Source organism: Bacillus rossius, chromosome 1 (assembly GCF_032445375.1).
Source record: "Bacillus rossius redtenbacheri isolate Brsri chromosome 1, Brsri_v3, whole genome shotgun sequence".
Lineage (NCBI taxonomy): Eukaryota > Metazoa > Arthropoda > Insecta > Phasmatodea > Bacillidae > Bacillus > Bacillus rossius.
Window position 1 is genome coordinate 160,813,105 of NC_086330.1, and position 20,073 is coordinate 160,833,177.

A 20,073-nucleotide genomic window follows, 5' to 3' on the forward strand; every position below is an offset into this window, starting at 1 on the left:
TCTCATCCTTTAGTGGTTTGCATGTTGTAAAGTTCACACTTCTCCTTGAATATAACTGACTTTGAGTCGTGAAAGGCGTGTCAAAGCGAATCAGATATATGTATGTATTTCAAGTCAATCCGCTACACAGAAAAAATAATTCTGTACTTTTTACAAAACATTCCTTAGTAAACCATTTGCTAAGAAATAGTTTGTAAAGATATTGTAACTTTGTAAAACACATGACTTTGGTTATTTTTACATATATGAAATACGTATTTCTTTAAGAAAGTTGACGTTTGATTTTATATTTTAATTGATGTTTCATTAAACATAATTTTTAAACCATTATAACTTAATTAGATATTAAATATTATATAGATATCCAATCATTTATACCTCTCTCTATCTTTATATCACATATCTCTCTTTATCGTTAGTTATCTCTGTATCTATTTTTTTTATCTCTAGATATTGAATAAACACATTTTATGAAACGACTCGCGCGTTACCATTTGTTCATATCACACAGGAACTGAAATGTCAATGTTTGTATCTGATTCAATTCAATTCTGTAATGCGTTCGCACTCATACAACGAAAATACACGAACCACCGCTAAATTATATTAAATACACATATTTGTTGAAACGATTCGCGCTTCACCGATTGTAAAAAGGTCGTACAAATTCAGAAACCTTCGCGGGCATGTACATAAAATCACCAAAGTTTCATCGCAATCTCATGAATGGTATAGGAATGCGTACCGGACAAACAAAAAAACATTTAAATATGTATAAATTGAATTTTATACATCTACGATTTCTTTTGCTATCCAATTGCTAAGCAGTTGACTTCAACTTCAGAACAGACACCCACGCCATAGACTAATACCTCCACGCGGGATTAGCTTGCCGATAAACACCAACTTCATTCACGAAGAGTGCATACAGACTCGGCTACACACTTATTAGTAGGGGCAGGCATTTTTCGCGAATAAATCTGAGTGCCTATTAGACTGCAACAAAGTATACCCGTACCAGTGGTTTCTTCCTTGTGATTGGCGGCCGTCTGCGAGATAAGTCAATGCCTTATTTGACTGGGTCAATCAGGACTTGTTTGCTTCCGCACTGACTCACGGTGATTGGTGTTGTAAATATCTACATTGACCTGAAAGAAATTCACCCAATTAAGAAACACAGATGATGCTACAGTGTTTTAACGTTCAGCTAGTCTCGGAATCTTTTCGCGAAATTTGCATGCCCCTACTTATTAGTAGAGACCTGCAAAATTCGCGGATTCATTGACCTCTAGGATAGACTCCACAGTCCTTTAAATACTCGCGGAAATGACACCTGTTCATTGGCTACTGACGCGTGAGACGTCTCAACTACGCTGTCCGTAATTCGGCACTTTCTTGGTTTAGTGTTTCCCATTGGCTCACAGTTCCCCGGATAAAATGTGGGCCAATCGCAGAAGCGGTACGAAGGTATAGTTGTTTTCATGCTAGCCTATCGCGAAATGAATCCGCGAATTTTGCATGTCTCTACTTATTAGTGACCAGCACATATCGCATTATTTCTGAAGATAGTCTATGTATGATGTATAAAATTATACATAGGGTCTGGAAAAATTCGCGGCTTCGATGACCTCTAGGATAGATTCCACAGTCATGTGCACACTTGGGTAAGAGTCCCCTGCTCATTGGTCGCTCACTTGAGAGATAACTAACCTGGGTTGCATGTGATTCGATAATTTTACTGAAGATAGTTTCTCATTGGCTAAAAGTCCTTTAAATAAGCTGTGGGCTAATCATTAAAGCAGGTCAAAGGTAAAACTGTTTGAATTCTAGCCTAGCACGAAATAAAACCGCGATTATTTTTCCAATTTCTACCAATCACCGAAGCAGCAAAAAGTTAAGAGTATTTGAATTCCAGCCTATCGTGAAATGAAACCGCGAATTTTTCCGGTTTCTAATTATACGCTTCAATATTATTTTCATTGGACCGTGTGTAGTCTGACACACCGCGGAGGACCATAAACCAATAATAAAATACACAGACTCGTATTATCCAACCATATGAAATACGGACAGACGTTAAAATGTCACCGGAGCCAGTGAACAAGCGTCACTGACTTGTTTGTGTACACATGCACGGAGTCAAGCGTGGTACCGGAAAATAACGCGAATTGTGCAGGTTTTTATGTGCAACTTGTCCAGATTTTTCCCGGGGAATATAAACACAGTGAAAGGTCTTCTATCCGGAACGTTCGGAGCCACTGCCATGTCGGATAAGATGTTTTTTCCGGATTATCGAACTTAAATTTAGTTTTTAACGGCAATACCAAAGAATGTGGTATTGTTACAGGGTGGCTCGAGGCTCCAGGGCTGTCACAGGCTGTCCAGCCCACGCGGATCCGGAACACCCTTCCTCCCTCACACAGGGGCATGGCACCGCTCAGTATCTCTGTAAGGTTCAAAGTCGGCCTGGCACTTACCAACACCCTACCCCCGCAGGGTTCCGGCAAGTCTGGAGACTTCTGGGGTTGCCGCATGGGCAAGGATTGCCCCATCGGATCGGGGACCGTTGTGACGTAACGCGCGGCTCCTGGGTGTTTCCGCGCGTGACCAGCGCGGGCATGAGTGGCGAGCGAGTCTACCTATCGGGGAGTGTAACAGCGACACCTGGGACATCGGAGCGGCTGTTGGGCGACCGAAGGCCTGGCCACCGAGGAGTGGAGGTCTGCTATACGAGCGAGGAACCGCGTGGCAGCAAGACAGCTAGCGAGGAGGGGCGAGAGAGTCCGAGCGAGTAGGAGCAGTTGATAATTTAGCGACTCTTTGACCTCTAGAGTAACAATACACTGACTAATAGAACAACGCACCACCTACTAGTGTCATCGTCGATAAGTTTTATCGATATATACTTGAAATTTTCAACTTTTCAAACTTAATTTTTTTTCGAGTTGACAAAATGTACGTAATATTTAGTAATAATAAAATATATTTCTGTCCAACAACACCTTGTTTTTCGAAATGTTATCTCGTAATAAAATTATTTTTACCAGTGGTAAAACAAGAGGAATGCGGTCGGGGAATCCCCGGGGTTTATTGTGTTTGTACGCTGAACAATCTGATTAATATCGACTTAGTTGATTATTTTATGCACTCTAGCTCACTCACTTTTTAATTCATTTTTAAGTAATTACACAGTGATTTACCTCAGAAAAAGTATCAGTATGTTCAAAAATATCGAGTTACGTGGGAAGCAGAGCCTGAATTCAAGGGATGGCTGAAACCAGTCTTTGGAAACTCATCTATGACAAGATGTCAAATATGTGTAACAGTTTTTTATGCTAAATTGAGTGACATTAGAAAACATTCAAAAACTAATGGGCATAAAAAGTTGATTAAAAAAACACAATCCATCTTACCTGGAAAAATTGTCCCGAAAACTACGGTTAGAATATCAAATAGAGCGGGAGGTGTCCTTTCTTTATTCATTGCTGAACATTGCTCTATTTTAGCTGTAGATCATTTAGGCGCACTGTGTAAAAATGTGTTTTCCAGTGATGAGAGCGCTAAAAGCATGCAATTACATCGTACAAAGTGTACTAACATGATAACCGAATTTTGGCTCCATTTTTTACACAATCATTTGTTGAAGATATAGGTGATCAAAAATACAGTGTACTTATAGATGAATCCACAGATGTCTCTGTTTAAAATCACTACAAATCGTTATACGGTGCTATAATGTAAAAAACTAAACCATTAGATCAGCGTTTCTCAAGATCGCCTTAGTATAAACTGCAGATGCAAAACAAATCTGGCTGCCGTTCTTGTGAATTCCTTGAATGATCTATTTATATATTTTTATTTTTTGGGAAGGTAGGTTAGGTTAGGTAAGGTTATCATAACTAAAATAAAAGGTTGATTGGTTTAAGTTATCGTTATTTAAAATACTCCACGACAGTAAAATATATAAATCTTTGCGGTATTGTTTTTTCCACGATCGGCAAACTTCGGACAACTTCGTAACTGTTCGTGTGTGACTTTCATCCCTGTGAACTGTAGGCTTCCTGTGATTCAAGATGTTAAGGTCTGTACAGAATTTGCCACGTCTTACAATTCACTATAAACGTGCTTGGATTCAGGTCATGGTAAATTCTACCACAACTATATGGAAAAAAAATTGTTGTAAGTTTTTTAACTTTATGTTTAACAATTTGCATCCCACTACATTTTCTAAACATTTTTTTTTTTAATTTTCCATGTAGTTTAAAGCCGTGTTCTAAACAATAAAAATCTTAATGATTATGTTAAATTGTTTATGAAGGTGAATTAGTGCTCCCGCCCAAGGTTAAATAACATTTCAAGTACATATTTAAACTAAGCAGGCCTTTTATAAAAATATGCAAAATGTGTTCCAATTACGTTTTATCGTAACTTCATCTGTTATAACTTATATATACAACCCCCAGCTAGGAGAAAAGTAAGCGAATCGGGTAGCGCCAACTACCGATAGTAAAAAGGTTCTCGCTATGAAATCAGCAAATGAAAATAAATGTTGAATTTTAGCTAGATGCCAAACGAATTCGCGAAATTCCCCAACGTGTTTCACAGTTAACGGAACAAAATTATTCATGTAAAATTGCAGATATTTGTAAACTGTGTCACTGCAAAATAGTTTTCGCAGTAATACTGGGTTCGGATTCTTACCCAGGAACTTATGCTTTGTGTTGTCCCAGTACCGCCAACAGTTAAAGTTATTTGTAACCAGTATTGACTGCACACATAAATAAGCACAATAAAACCAAATAATGTCAAATTATTGAATATTAGATTAATTTTTCCATGGAAAATAATTTATGCTTGAATGAAACATCAACTAAAATATAAAATCATAAGCCAATTTTTGTAATAAAGACTCAGTATTTCATGTATGCAAAAATAACCATAGCCATGCAGTGGCGTAGCCAGGATTTGTGTATGGGGGGTGTTAAGAAGCATGGTCACCCCCCCCCCCCGTATTAAAGCGGGGGGTGGGGGGTCCTCCCCCGGGAAAATTAGGATTTTAAGGTGTAAAATAATGCTATTTTAGCAGTTTTCGGTTCTTAAATTTAAATATTGTAATGGTAAAAATTTTATTATTTTTAATATGAAATTTGTTTGAGTGATGAATAAGAAATTAATTAAAGATTTGGTGCTAGGGGGGGGGGGGGGGTTGAACCCCTAACCCCTCCCCCCCCCCTGGCTACGCCCCTGTAGCCATGTGTCGCACACGAAGAACTGTCGGAGGCCTCGATCGCCTGGATATGTCGACACTTCGTCCCGCCGGCACGTGGCTGTAAGGGGGGACAGCGGCCACTCACCGGCACGCCGCTCCAGTACGGGATGTCCCTGATGCGCAGGTGTGGCGCCCACAGCAGCAGCCACAGCGCCAGCGTGGCCACAGCCACGCCCATGAGCGCCTGCAGGGCCACCAGCCCCGTGGCCAGCTTGTGGCGCCGCATCACGGGCGGCTGGTACTTGCGCGACACTGCAACAACACATTCCCGTGCCGGCAGTCTGCATCGCCTCGATAGTCCTTCACATCAACTGTGGGCCAATCATAGAAGCAGGTCAAAGCCTACCGCTAAATGAATCCGCGAATTTTTTTCCAGTCTCTACCCATACACCAAGTGAAAATTAGTGTCTTTTTTTACCAGTACACTGTGCTTGTAGGTACCAACATACGTAGATTTCGAGACGAACTGTGTAATAAAAACTATGTGTTTCATGGTTGGCTAGGTTTATTTCAGGTATTACATGTCTGCTGTCGGCACACCAGTCACAGCAATCCAGTGCGGAACAAAACGCGTCCTGAATGGCCCGGCCAAACAGGCTTCTCTTGCAGACGGCCGCCAATCACAAGGAAACAATATCTAGCGTGGGCATTACTTATTGCAGTATCATTAGCGGTTAATTTTTTTCCGTGAATAATACATGATACGTTATTGTAGGAAGTGAAAAATATAGGTTAGAGTAAATTACAACTAATAAGGACCTTTAAAAAATATTATAATGTATTTTTCCATTTATACTGACAAAACACCATTTGATTTACATTAAGTTACGTAAGTGGTATTCCTATTAATTCAATATTTTTAATGTGCACGATGGTCAAGTGGTTCAGACGGAAGACTATCAAACAAAAAGTCGTGAGTTAGATACTCCCCTGATGCTCGAAAATGCACATAGTTCATCAACAACTATAAGCTACAAAAATAAAATATTTTTGGAAAGAGTACAAATTAACATGTTCATTGTTAACGTAAATTAACACAACGATGCAATAAAATTAACTGACAGTTGATGTAAAAAGATAACCCTGCATATGTAAATTTATATATCACAGAGTAAAAATACACAAACAGCTATAACATATTTACCAAACCATAGCAATAAATTGTGTTTTTACTCTTTTGATAGCATTTTTACTAGAACACAACATTAAAAATTACCAACTCACATAGGTGTAAAATTACACTGAATTCGCTGGAGACTCTACTGTCACATTCATTTTGTGGAAAATTACAATTTTTTCAATGATGATAATAATAAAGACTGGAAAAACTCGTAGATTATTTTCGCGATGTGCAAAAATTGAAATACTTATTACTAGAGACCGGAAAAATTCGCGGTTTCATTTCGTGATAGGCTGAAATTCAAACATGTGTACAATTATGCTGGTTCTGCTATTGGCTCGCAGTTTAACTGGAGCTATCTGGGCCAATGAGAGACTATCGACCAAAGAAGCGTCGAATCACAAGCTACCCAGTGGAGACGCCTCACAATTTAGTACCCAATGAACACGCGTGTTTACTTGAGATGTGCAGAGGATAATGGAGGCTATCCTAGAGATCATTGAATCCGCGAATTTTTCTGGTCCCTACTTATTACGTACTGCTGCTTCTGCTATTGGCTAGCACTTGACGTGGGGCGGACTCCTGGCCAATGAGAAAATATCGACCAGGGAAGTGTCGAATCACAGACCATCCGATGGAGACGTATCATAAGCCAATAGCCAATGAAAAGTTGGCATTTTACCTCGTACGTACAAAACTGTGTAGTCTATCCAAGATATCAATGAAACCGCGAATTTTTCCAGTCCCTACTTATAGACTTAAAGGTATAAGAATTCAGAAGTGTTCGGATTACCTGGAACATACAAACATTCACGCAGAAAACAAAATTGGCCGTTGATCTCCGATCATCGATGATGTTCTGACGTTATGTACGGTAACCTTTGAGTATAAACACACATTTCGGACGGTATCTATCGCACTTTTGTACGTTATATATCACGTGTGTATCAGTTGGTGGTGTTGAACGAATAATAGGTTGGCGATGTAATTGAACTATAAGAATTAAATAAAGTGGAATTTTATTGTGGCGATTTTCTTTTTATCATATGTAGCTTATTCAGTGGTTGCTTGCCTTTGACGTGACTGATCTATACCGCGGCTCTCGAGTCTCGCGGATCACACCGCAATCACCAAATGCGGCACGTGTTCCGGCACGGCGCGGAGGATACCGCAAGTCCCGCGAGTGCTCGCCATCAGCCGCTGGCGCTGCAGCGAATTGAAATGCTCGCGACGAAGCGGGCCTCGTGTAACGGGCTACTGTCCCGCCGAAAGGAAGGAACCGCGTGCTGTGCACAAGAAGTGAGCCCTAGCGGTACTTCGCCGTCAAGGCCTCTCGGCCGCCGTGGACAGCGACTGGGCAGTGACCGCGACTAGGTGACGGGTTGCACACTCGAGCCATCGGGAGGCACTTAGGGTATTCGGAACCGTAACCGAATTTCATGATCGGGAATTTCGATACTAGTCTTCAACGGAGCCGAGGATTCCCGATACTTCCGGTACTAGGTAGTCGTTGATTGAAGTATTAATAGTTTTGAACGATTAAACCAGTTTGAGTGTGACCAAAAGTAAAAAAAAATATATAAACATTTGTGTTACAATTTTTATTGCAAAAGGTATCTATGTATTAACGTGAAGAAAATCACTTTATTCTCAGCCTTACTTTCAACCTTTAACTGTGGAGGAAAAAAAGATCAATAAAGTAATCGTTTTAACGCGTGCAAAATCATGGAATTATTAACCTAAAATAACATTTATTCTTTTCATAACAAACTTAAAAGAAAAAAAAAACATTATTTAGCCTAACGAATATTAGCGCACCAACCACAAGCGCGCGCACGCACACACACACACACTCTCTCTCTCTCTCTCTCTCTCACACACACACACACACACACAGAGAGAGAGAGAGGGAGAGAGAGAGAGAGAGAGGGAGAGAGAGAGAGAGAGGGAGAGAGAGAGAGAGAGAGAGAGAGAGTAGTCCGACCACCGACGGGCATTTCCCGGTTCTGAACTCTAGTAGGCACCTGAGAGATTATTATTTGAAGACAAGCTATACCTGAGACCCTATCGCACTGTCAAGTATTTGTCTGCAACTATATTTCACAATAGAGTTAGTACTGGACGGAAACGACTCTGTTTTCTTCAGCAAAGAAATGTGGACACATAACCTCATATGTTTTAAATCACATCACACTATTAAAAATTATTCTTGGCCTGAGGTGTCTCAAAAGTTGTCTTTTATCTCATTTTGAAATTAAATAATGCATCACAGTGTTGGATGGAATTTTTTAACTTATGATTTTGGTGCATAATTTTTTTTAAAAGCATGTATAAATTTAACTCACAATAATAATCATTACATAATATAAATAAATGTTAAGTGATTATTTTAATTTATAGAAACATAATTTTTTACACATAAAATTATTTCGCATACGACATTCATATTAAAATTGTTTTGGTTATTTCACATAAGTTTGTAATCAGGCCTCGTTGTTTGGAGATGCCTGGACTTAACGCCTGACATTGAACATGACCTGTTTAAAATTTTGTCGAGTATCGACGAAAATTTTCTCTTCGTTCGGAGACGCACATGATTTTGTACATGAACCGAGGACTCCATGGCGTAAGTACGTTTTTTAATTAAAATTTCATTAATTTTTATCAATTATAAAACTTTCCCCGAAGTAATCGAATAATAATTGCGGAGATTTAAGATGGCGTACATAACGAAAAGTGCAACGCTGTCGTCTTAATTTAAGATGGTAGAAGTTTATATTAAAATTTTATTAATTTTATTTTTGATTTATTTAATTTTATTTCTCGATTTTCTAGCTTAAAAATTACAGATTTTCAAGATGGCAGGTGTAACGAAAATTGCAACTATGATGGCCTAAATCAAGGTCCTAATCTCAGCTATTTAGGGTGGCTTGCTTTTAGGACTCAAACCGCTTTTAGAAATTTTTAAGCCGTTGGGAAATTTCGAGTAATTTTTGAGGAATTTTGAAGGTCAAGGTCATCCAAAATGGCCACCGTGACGTCAGAGCGGTCGGTCATTGACCCCACCTCATACCACACTCTGACTCCATCGTCAGAATGCCCTATTATATACTATTATCGGCCACAAAAACAAAATGTGACCGAATACTTCAGCACTCACCAGAGATGTGTAACATCTAACCTCGGTAACGAGCAAATTAATGTGTTTTCATGTTGAAAAAACACTTATAAATAGAAACTCGGACACGAAATTTTACGTAGAATTCTTAAAAATAATGCCGAGTGTGATAAATATAATACAAATTGTTTTAAAACTATTTTCTTGACGCAAATCACACGTAGTTTCCGCACCCGCCGCTATAATTCGTTGCCGAAGCAGTTACGTCAATTATCTAACAATTCCATTTGCAAACCGAAATTTTAAATTATATAATGAAATGGCTCCGATAAAAGTGAAAAATACTTTAAAAAATATCTACCCCCGGCTTTGGGCTTGATTTTCGACAAGGAATTTTATTAAAATACTGCCCAGATTTTTGAAATTCATCAAACAGTTAATACTGTAAAGTTTCCGTTTGTCTTTGTGAACTTCGGTTCACGCCATCTGCCACGTATGGTAGCTCGGTGGTTACACATTTTTGTTATCATTCACAAAATTACACCAAATGCCGTATACCGAGAGCTAAGATGTTACACATACAAATAAGGTGTTCTATGTTAGGAAGGCTGTGCCTTCGTAAAGTTGAACACCTATTCGTCTCCAACGTCGCGATGCCGATTCCCGGAATAACTCTACGAGTGAACGATAATTAGGTAGCTTAATAGTTCGAAGTCCATTAACAATCCAAACATGCTTTAGCAATAACCATTTCTGTGCATGGCGTGCGATTTTAACCTATTCAGTTGATGGTGAGTATCGGATGATCAACTCAATAATTCAGAAGATGCTAAATAATCGCATTGTTTTCGGTACCTATATAAGATTTGACAGTTATGAGAAGACGAAAAGTATATAAATATATAATACGAGCTCACATTAAGTTGAGTTAAACAAGCCTGAAACCTAGAAAAGAACTATGCCATGGGAACATACAATTTTCCTTGAAACACTAAAGAAATAATGTTAATATGATACATATGTTTATTCTATTGATAGGAGCGTATTTGAACAAATAATCATCTGTTAAAGTATTCACAGCTCAGGTATACACGTGCGAGAGTTATACAATACAATACTCGTATTCAAACAAGTTGTTGCGCATGATAGCGCAACAACCCCTTCTTTCCCTATTTTTTGGTTTTTCGTAACTCTAATGTGTTTTTCTGACGCCAGTAGCTAGGCCATTGTTAATACCTACTCCCCGTTGTGACCAAGTATTGCCCCTGTATGGTCGGAGAAGCAGCTGGGTACACAGCCGCCTGCAGTTGCCCAGCAGTCTCCAGCGGCGGAGCTGGTGCCGCTGCCTCGCGCCAGGTCGTGGCCCGCCTCATGCCGCCAGCAACACCTCGGCATTGCTACTGGCTGATAGCAGTCAACCAAGAATATGTCGAGAGTTCATTTGGTGAGCGAATATTTCCTGCAGAAGTTCGACTTGGAACTATCCACTTTGGTGAGAGAATATTTTCTGGTCTGTGGGACTTTGATTATTTTAGTACGGCCAGAGGACTAGTAGTTTTCGCCAGTCCTTCGGCCTTAGTTTTTGAAGAGATCACGCAAGGACTTATTGTTTTCAAGATTTTATTGGCCTATAGGGGCACGACACTGTTGAGCTGGCTGGCGCGGTCATCTCGTGCATAGCAAAATAGCACTCGAACGGCTTTTCAACATATTACGCTCAAACAGATATTTACATAATATACGTATGAGTTTACGTAACGTAAACGTAAGGATAAGTTCTATGCGGCAATGTGATCTGCGGAGTATGCTGTATAACATTCATAAGTTTCAGCGCCAGTGACGAAGTTCTACTTTTGCGTTCCCAATGCATTACGTAACCTCATTATCGGACTTAGAAAAATTTGTGGTCTGCACGAGCGACTGTACAAGTGTTTGTTGTGAGAAGAGTCCTGGTGCAATCCACGTTGGCCCTGAAACTTGAGGTTAAGAATTATTCTTAGATGTGTTTCTACGGTGTTTACGAGAGGGATTGAGGCGAACAAGTGGTCCGTCAGCTTCAAGAGACAGCCAAGACATGAAGACCCTTACCAGCGCTGGTGTTCATCCGGTCGGGCCGTTTGGTGCGCCGCCATGACGCCTCCCCGCCGAGGAGCTGCAAGCTTTCGAGGACCCGTAAGACGACTGTTTTCTGTTCTTAAAGCAGCAAACTTCGGGAGCGGAAACTTTTGTTACATAAATTATACCAGGTTCCATGGTGTCTAGTGTGTTAGAGTATAGCCTGGAACATATTGTCTAGACAGTTCAGATTTTTGTACTTAAAGTCGTTTTATATTTACTGAGTTCATTTGAATGTTTCATACTGTAATTTAATATCGAGTTTGTCTTTTATAATGATTGTTTCATTTACATCAAATGTTTAATTAGTTGCCTTCATTTTTGTTGATATTTCTATTTTCAGACATCCAAGCTTTGTAATATTGCTTGCTCTGATTTTCCATGTGTACTAATGTTCACGATATTTGAAGTGAACTATTTTTAATGCAACTGTTTTTAAAGCATTTTATTTTTGGTCAGAAATATTTTTTGATAAGAATGAGAAGTAGTGTTATTTTTTTTTGACTTGGTCGTTAAATTTCACCCTCAGTTTTGAATTATGGTACATACTTTTTATGCTAATACAGAAAATGAATATCTGAGATAAAATAAAACGTAGCTATGTCGTTCCTGAAAAAATATCGAATATTAAAATTCAGTTTTGTTATGAAATAAATATAGATCGTAGGCTTCCGTGGTCAGAATCACTAACTATATCTTTGCTCCTACGTTGATGCCACGCTCATTGAAAGTTTCAGCATGACTTGTTGCAGCTATCTTCGAGGGGGATCAGCCACAGAGAGCCTGATGATTTTGGCACAATATTTATGCAATCATATGGCCGTACATGCGGACCAATTAGAGCTCGGCTGTGAATGGCCCTGTATGTACTACACCAGTATAACAGCCCTCGAGTTGTTATTCACCCTTGAAGATGGCTGCAACAAGTGTGTCGAAACGTCCAGAACACAGTAATTTCCATGGACGTAGCTTCAACTCAGAAGCCGAGAAGTACCTAGTTAGTGAAATAAATTAAAAAATATTTTTTTGACTAACATTTGATTTACAGTTCCATTTCACATGAAATTAATTATTTCTAATGCACCTGCATCACTGACGTGTTGACAGCTAATTGAAGAAGTTCTATCGTTACAAAAGTAAAATGTTCAGTTATCTGATTGTTTTCTTTTTTGTGATATATTTTTTTAAGGTGACACCCTTGATCGAGGGAAACAAAAGGACCCGGGGGAAATTAATTTCGTCTCGGGCCACCTACCTATTATTTTAATATAAATTTTAACACCTAGTAATCAAAAAAATATCTAAATGCTGTAAACATTACCTTGGCCATAACTGTAAACGTCATCTACGCATGTAGCATAGCTATTAAAGTTTTCAATGAATTATATTTGTAACTTTAGACCTATCAGGGTAACCAAATAAATAAAAATTATCTTGAGACTCAGCCCCCTTCACCCCATTTACACCAACTCTCCCGACGGCCCTGTCCTCCTTCACGAAATCGTGTATCCGCCAGTAGTAGGCCCGTGTGATTTCTTCCTATAGACCGCCTCACGCTTAGATTGCAGTACACTGCTTATGGCCCACGCTGTTGCCAGATCTCTAACACGATACGAAGAAGTTCAAGGTGATGTACTCCTTTGGAATTCTGAGTGCACGAGAAGCGTTTAAGAATCCATTTTAGTTATTTATAATGTTTTGGGCCTATACCTAAAAATCACGCTCTTAAATGTGTAATACATCAAATTAAAAAAAAACTTAAAGTAAGAAAAAATTCACACTCATTCGTTGATACAAATTCATAAGAAAATTATTGTCATGTTCGCTTGATAAATAAACAACATCCAATACCTTTAACGTGAAATAGCCATTGAATGTGGCAACAGCGCGCGCAGAAACAAGGACAGCGCTTGCGGCAGTCGGCGTGTGCCAGAGAGAGAGAGAGAGAGAGAGAGAGAGCGCGCACTTCATCCCACGCTGCAACGCTGCAGTCCAAGAGTGGGACGCTCTGTAGGTACCGGCGGTCACTCGGCACGCGAGTCGCTGCACGACACGGCGCGGCCGCCCGCTTCGCGATAATTCACGGAAGGCGTTGTTTGCGAACCAAACAGCACTCGCTGCGCGGCGACACCACGTGAGCGCTCGAGAGATACTTCGGGGCAAGCGCGAAGTGCGAGCCAGGCGCGAACCTGTGTTTGGTGATGCTGTGCAGCGTAACTCCCCTCCCACATGGACCCGAAGTTACTGTTGGTACACGCGCACTACACGCTGCTGCACGCACTGAGTCGCAGTTTTACCGACAAGCTTCAGCTGCAGGGATATTTACGACTTAGAACTTATGGTCTCAAGTATCTCACTAAGCCGGCGTATATCTCTGGAGGCGCAGTTTAACTACTTATTTTATTACAAATGAAAGAGTTATAACACTAAGCATCAATATAATGCTTAGTTAAAAAAAAGTTCTACAACAATTGCAAAATTGTCGCTGTAGTAAAACTATTTCAACGAATTAATTGGTCTTAACACCCTTAGGTCTCGTAAAATTTGTGACTTGTAGTTAACCGCAGTTATTTTAATGAAATAATTTTAGGACTGCGACAAGTTGTGCGGTGGTTTCACTGTAATTTTTTTCTTGTAATTGAAATAGTTATATTCATGTAAAATTACAGATATTTGTAAATTTGTACATTTACATGAAAACAACTGTATAACTACAATAACACTGGGTTCGGATTATTACAGGGCATTTATGATTTGTGTTGTACCAGCATCTCCAACAATTAAAGTTATTCGTAAACCGTTCCCTGAATAGCTTTCCAGTGTTAACTGCCCACATAATAAGCATAATACTACAAAATAAAGTGATAATATTGGTAATTCGATCATCTTTCACGTGGTTTTAAAAATTATGCCTTAATGAAACATCAATTAAAATATAAAATTATGCGCCAATTTTTGTCAGAAACGTATTTCATAAATGCAAAAATAACAATAGCCATGTGATGTACAAAGTTGCAATATATTTCTTGTAGTATTACAAAATATTTCTTGGCAACTAGTAGGGAATCTTTTGTAAAAATACAGAACTATTTTTTCTGTGTGCGGTTGCGTACTAAGATTTTTTGAAGGCGGATTTCGAAAGTTCTCGATAAACCGCAAAGTAAGCGCGCCAGCTCGGAAAATGAAGGGAATAAGTTTACGGGGCGGGGAGGAGAGGCAAAAGTCCTACATCCCGACGTCATGTGTGGTTAGTGCAAAGTTCCAAACAACGCTGTGGTCACTTTCTCCACAGCCTTCAGCCGCGTCTCAATTCACGAGCCCTCACTCTAGAGAGCGAGTGCTCTTTGGATATTCGGCAAGAAAACTTTTCCTTGCGCTCTAGAACAGAAATTCTTTGATAAGCCCGCGGGTGAATAGAATATGCAGCTAGGCGCACTGGTAATGGTTTTTTTAATTCCCAAATACATAGAAAACAATAAAGCGTTAATTTTATAACGTTCCAACATATTCGTTGAAAATAATCGAAAAACCTTAAGGTGTTTTTCATAAATAGACCAATTTAATTTGGGAATATCTACGGCTGAATGCTGAAACAGCAATAAGCAAAATGAACACTGATGCATTATCTTAATATCCTTAAGTCTACACGTCTACAAACAGAACCAAACCACACAAGCTTATGCTTGTAAATAAATATTAAAAATGCCTTCGAGTGATCAAGTATAAAGTTAATCGTCTTTACGGGGACCTTTACTTCAGCTCAACACAAACAATTAAGACGATCAGAAAGATTAAGCGAGTGAATACTTTTTAAAAAGAACAGAGCCAAGACCTTTGCATATTTCAAAACGGTCACCTTATATTTAAAAAAAATATATATATATATTGTTTAAAAATTATACCGTAATCTTCGAAAATTTCATATTGTAAATTTTCGGATTCTGAGTCTATTTACTTTATCCACTATAATTACCTTAGTTTATTAACGAAACCTTCATAAAACTGCAAAGTTTTCAAGGGAAAAACTGCATTCCACAAGCGAGATTGCCCTGTTTAAACGAGACACAACAATTGTAATTTGTAATTCGACGTATTTTTCACAAAGATCCAGTTACCTGGAATTATGAAGAACTCTTCGTTTTATTTAAGGTGACTTCTTATTTAAAACTTGTGTAAATTCGTTGAGTTTCTAACAGCGTACGTATTCGGCTATTATTAGGAACTTTCCAATTTCACGTTACATTGGTAGCGGATCGTAAACACACAGTGAAGAAGCAAGAATAGTGTGTGTGAATAATAGAATGAGTTCACTGTGTCGCGTTCGCTGTTAAAGCGACATTATCTGAATTTTGTATTGAAACGTATTTTGTAAGATTTACAATTCTTGTCAGATTAATGAAGCCAAGGAACGAGTAGTAGTGTAAGTTCAGAATTTTGCGGATATTGCATATTCCATGCAAAATATTAAACGTTTTCAAATATATTCCGGGTACCACTCCCCCCTCCTTTTTCCAGCACCATTTACAACTTGATACTAGTTGTTCTCAAACGCATTGAACAGTTAAAGAAATGCGCGCAAAAAACCAAGGCGTGCGTTTTGAGAGAAATATGCCATGAGTGTTAATTCATGACTTTTACTGAGTTTCATTAAGATACATTTAATGTTTTTTGAGTGGATCGTGGGTGATATAAGAGTCGGGAGCCCTATAGCCTTGGAGGCCTTACATGCCATGTTGAATTATTCATATTCTCGTCATTACTATTATTTAAGGGATAAATAATTATATCTTCCTTGCATTTTTTTTTTGTCGTGTCAAAATATTCACTAAGTGAATATGGGCGGGCGTAAAATGTCGCGTAAGTGTTCGTTTTACTATCACTCGAGAAACATTTTTCACAAGTTATATAATATATAACACTTCGGATTATCTGTCAAACAAGTTTGTGGCAGAACAACGAATGGAACGTAAGTATAGTTTTTAAAATCTTAAAAACTACGCCATTAAATAATAGTAATGACGAGAAAATGAAAGAAAATCTTCTTGGATGGCGTGTAAGACAATCCCCTAGGAGCCTCGCCTACCTGGCCACACATACGGTGTGCAGGGCTTCAGAAAAATACACAAGATTTGAAAACTGCTGACGGTATCCGAGTGGAGTTTGTTTACAAAAACCATTTAAGAATATGTACGCTGATGTCTGTAGTTCTGTTTTGGTATTTCGTTTTTAAACTTTTATTAGGAGAGTAAAAATTGATAGAACGCGTGTTTTTCAAAATAATTTTTGGACATGAAACGCCAGGTGAAGATTCTTGAAAGCACTCAAACGCCTTGCACTAGAACTTTATCTTAATTTCTCCGCCATATAATGTCATAGTTGTGGTATGCACGACGAGAAGACTGCGCGCCAGTCCAGAGGAAACACCGCGCTAGAAGCACCAGCACAGACACACCCCTGACCGCGTGACACGAATCCCCGCCGAAACCAGAAGACAAACAGATTGTAATAAACGTGGGCGGGCGAGAAGGCGGTGCGGGCTGTGACTCACGGCGGCAGGAAGCACGTCTCTCCTCCGCCGACCGGCGCGACGCGTGACTTCCTCGTCACCTGGCCCGCTGACGACCGCTCCTGCAGCTAACGCGCGGGGCACGACCCCCCCCCCCCCTTCCCGGGCCCGTCGTGAGTCACGACTGCGTGTTTGCTCGTGCGGACCGCGATTCGCGGGTCAACACTAATATTCCTTTGGAAACCAGTTGCCAATAAATAGTTTGTGACACTATAAGAAAGATATTGTAACGTTGTACAACATGGCTATGGTTAGTTTTGCATTATATGAAATACGTTTTTCGAGATAGTACTGAGTATTATTTACGAAAACTGGCGCATAATTTTATATTTTAATTGATGGTTCATCAAGGTAATATTTTTAAACCACTGAAAATATAATAAGATATTCAATAATTGGACTTTGTGCTTATTGATGTGCGCAGTTAATACTGGAAAACTATTCAGAAAATGGTTTGTAAACAACTTTAACTATTAGAGGTAGGTACTCGGACAACACAAGCCGTAAATACTCGCGTAATAATCCGAATCCTGTATTACTGCGAACACTGTCTTGTAGTTATACAGCTTTTTTTTTTTTCATGTAAATGTACAAGTTTAAAAAGATCTGTAATTTCACATGAATATTTCTGTTCCATTAACAAAAAAAATTGCACATACAAGCAAGGGTTTCGCTATGTACACACTGTGATGCTTGGGCCGCCACGCGGTGGTCATATCGTCGGGCGACCCTCTTGCCGTTCAAAAACTGATCAATACAGAGTGAGTCAGGATTACACAGACAAATATGTACAACTGCACGTACTATTTAGTCCGGATCTAGATGTATTCCTAGAGGCGACAGTTTCCTAAATTATTTTAATACTAATATTTGGTGTTTTGCAGATTATTTGAAATAAATTCTTATCATAACCATATTTATTGTTTATAACAGGCTTTTTCTTTTACTACTCGTGTCCTAATTTAGTGGTATTAATAAACTTAATGGCAATTTTTTAAACAGAAAGTATGAAATCATGTGGTATACAGATTTGGATTAACCATTAGTATGAACGCTTCATCTTTATACTCACAAATAATAATAAAAAAAGGTCCCCTCCCCCAAAACTGGAAAATCTCAAGTTTCTATGGGTTTGGGGAAATTTTATATTAATTTAGTAAAAATGTATACTATAAATAGGAGTTTTAGACGAAGGCTATGAACGGTTAATCTAAAACTGTATAATACGCAGTACGCAATATATCATACTTTCAGTACATGTTAGGACTGATGTAAAAACTGCACTGTATTTTTTTTGTAAATGTAACATATTTTCGTGTAAAATTACAGATATTTGTATACTGAGTTCGGTTTATTATCCCAGCATTTATTCTTTGTGTTGTCCCAGTTCCTCCAACAATTGAAATTATTTGTAAACCGTTCCCTAGATAGTTTTCCACCATTAACTTCGCACATAATAAGCATGATACAACAAAATAAAGTCCAATTATTTTTTACGTGGTTTAAAATAATTATGCTTGAATGTAACATTAATTTAAATGTAAAATTATGAGCCAATTTTCGTAATAAATTATCAGTATTATCTCGTAAAACGTATTTTTATAAGCAAAAATTATAGCCATGTTTTGTACAAAATTACAATATCTTTATTGTAGTGTTACAAACTATTTATTGGCACTATTTTCCAAAGGAATCTTTTGTAAAAGTAAAGATTTTTTTTCTGTTTATACTCACAACTAGTACCTCGAAATATTTTCGCGAAAAATACATGACCATATCTATCTTCCACCCGTCCCTTCTTTTTCCTCCAACGTTGTCATACTTTTCACCATGAACCAAGAGTTTTGGAGGTAGCAGTTCTTCGTCGTCTTAGCTGACATTTCTCTTCTTCTGCGTGTAATAGATTCCCGCATACTAAGTACCCTGGAGGCGGGTCTACATTCGGGATTGTCCACGGATAAGCCTACCAACACGTCACCTTTCAGGTTGTGAGATTTCGGGTAAGCCGGGCGTGTCTAAACCGTTTGTACGCAAAAGTCACTTAACTTTAAGGTGCATTGGGTTACTTCTTTTAGTGAGGCAAACTTACAGGGTCGATCTTTACTCATATATTACACTCTTCTTTGGCCTTGTAACTGAACAATGCAAAAATCCACAAGAATGTTTTCCTTTCAAATTTAGAATGATAAAAAATAACAATACCTTTCTCCTAGGTTTCTTTGCGTATAGGCTACCTTCCTTTTCGCGGTAAAAGAAAAATATATGGATTGCAACATATTTAAAATGATTATTTTTATCATTCTTACTGACGTGTATTTTGGATGTGCAGGTCAAAATGAAATATTTTAACATTTGTGCCACAGGCGGGTATAATATATAATTTTAAAGAGAAAAAAATGTAAATTTGAGATCAATACGTGCGTTTGGGTTAAAAAAAAAAAGAGTTTCAATGATGCCCATATTTTAAAGTGACAACTTTCATTTCACTTCGGTTTCTCCAAAACGTCATGTCGTGTTTGTTTTTCTATATTGCCTGTCGCGGTAAGTACAAAATTATTCATTCATGCGTTCCTCGAAACGTCGTACAGCGAGCGTCATAATAACCAGTTCACCGGAAAGGAACCTGTTGGAGCCTCAACAGTGCCGATGCAGGGGGCGGTAGAGAGGGGAAAACGAGCACGAAGGACGATCACTAACGGGACAGTCAGCGCTTTCCCAAGGCGTGGCTTCGAAATAACCCAGTGACGCGCGCGCCACTCTTGACGATTGAATTGGTCTGCTGGAAAAAACCACATCTCCATTATTTGTACTAACTAGCTTTTTGGAGAAATGTATAAATGCACTCTAGTGACGTCGAATCATATTCCTCGTGAAAATACTATATA

At 38.7% G+C, this 20,073-nt stretch overlaps 1 protein-coding gene across 1 annotated transcript in view; it reads right to left on the reverse strand.

The window, feature by feature from the left end:
* LOC134546363 (sarcospan) overlaps positions 1–20,073 on the reverse strand; it is a 494,005-nt gene that overhangs the window by 29,193 nt on the left and 444,739 nt on the right. Inside the window, exon 3 of the mRNA XM_063389152.1 lies at positions 5,355–5,521. Within this exon, the coding sequence (XP_063245222.1) occupies positions 5,355–5,521 (167 nt within the window). The remainder of the gene's footprint in view (positions 1–5,354; positions 5,522–20,073) is intronic.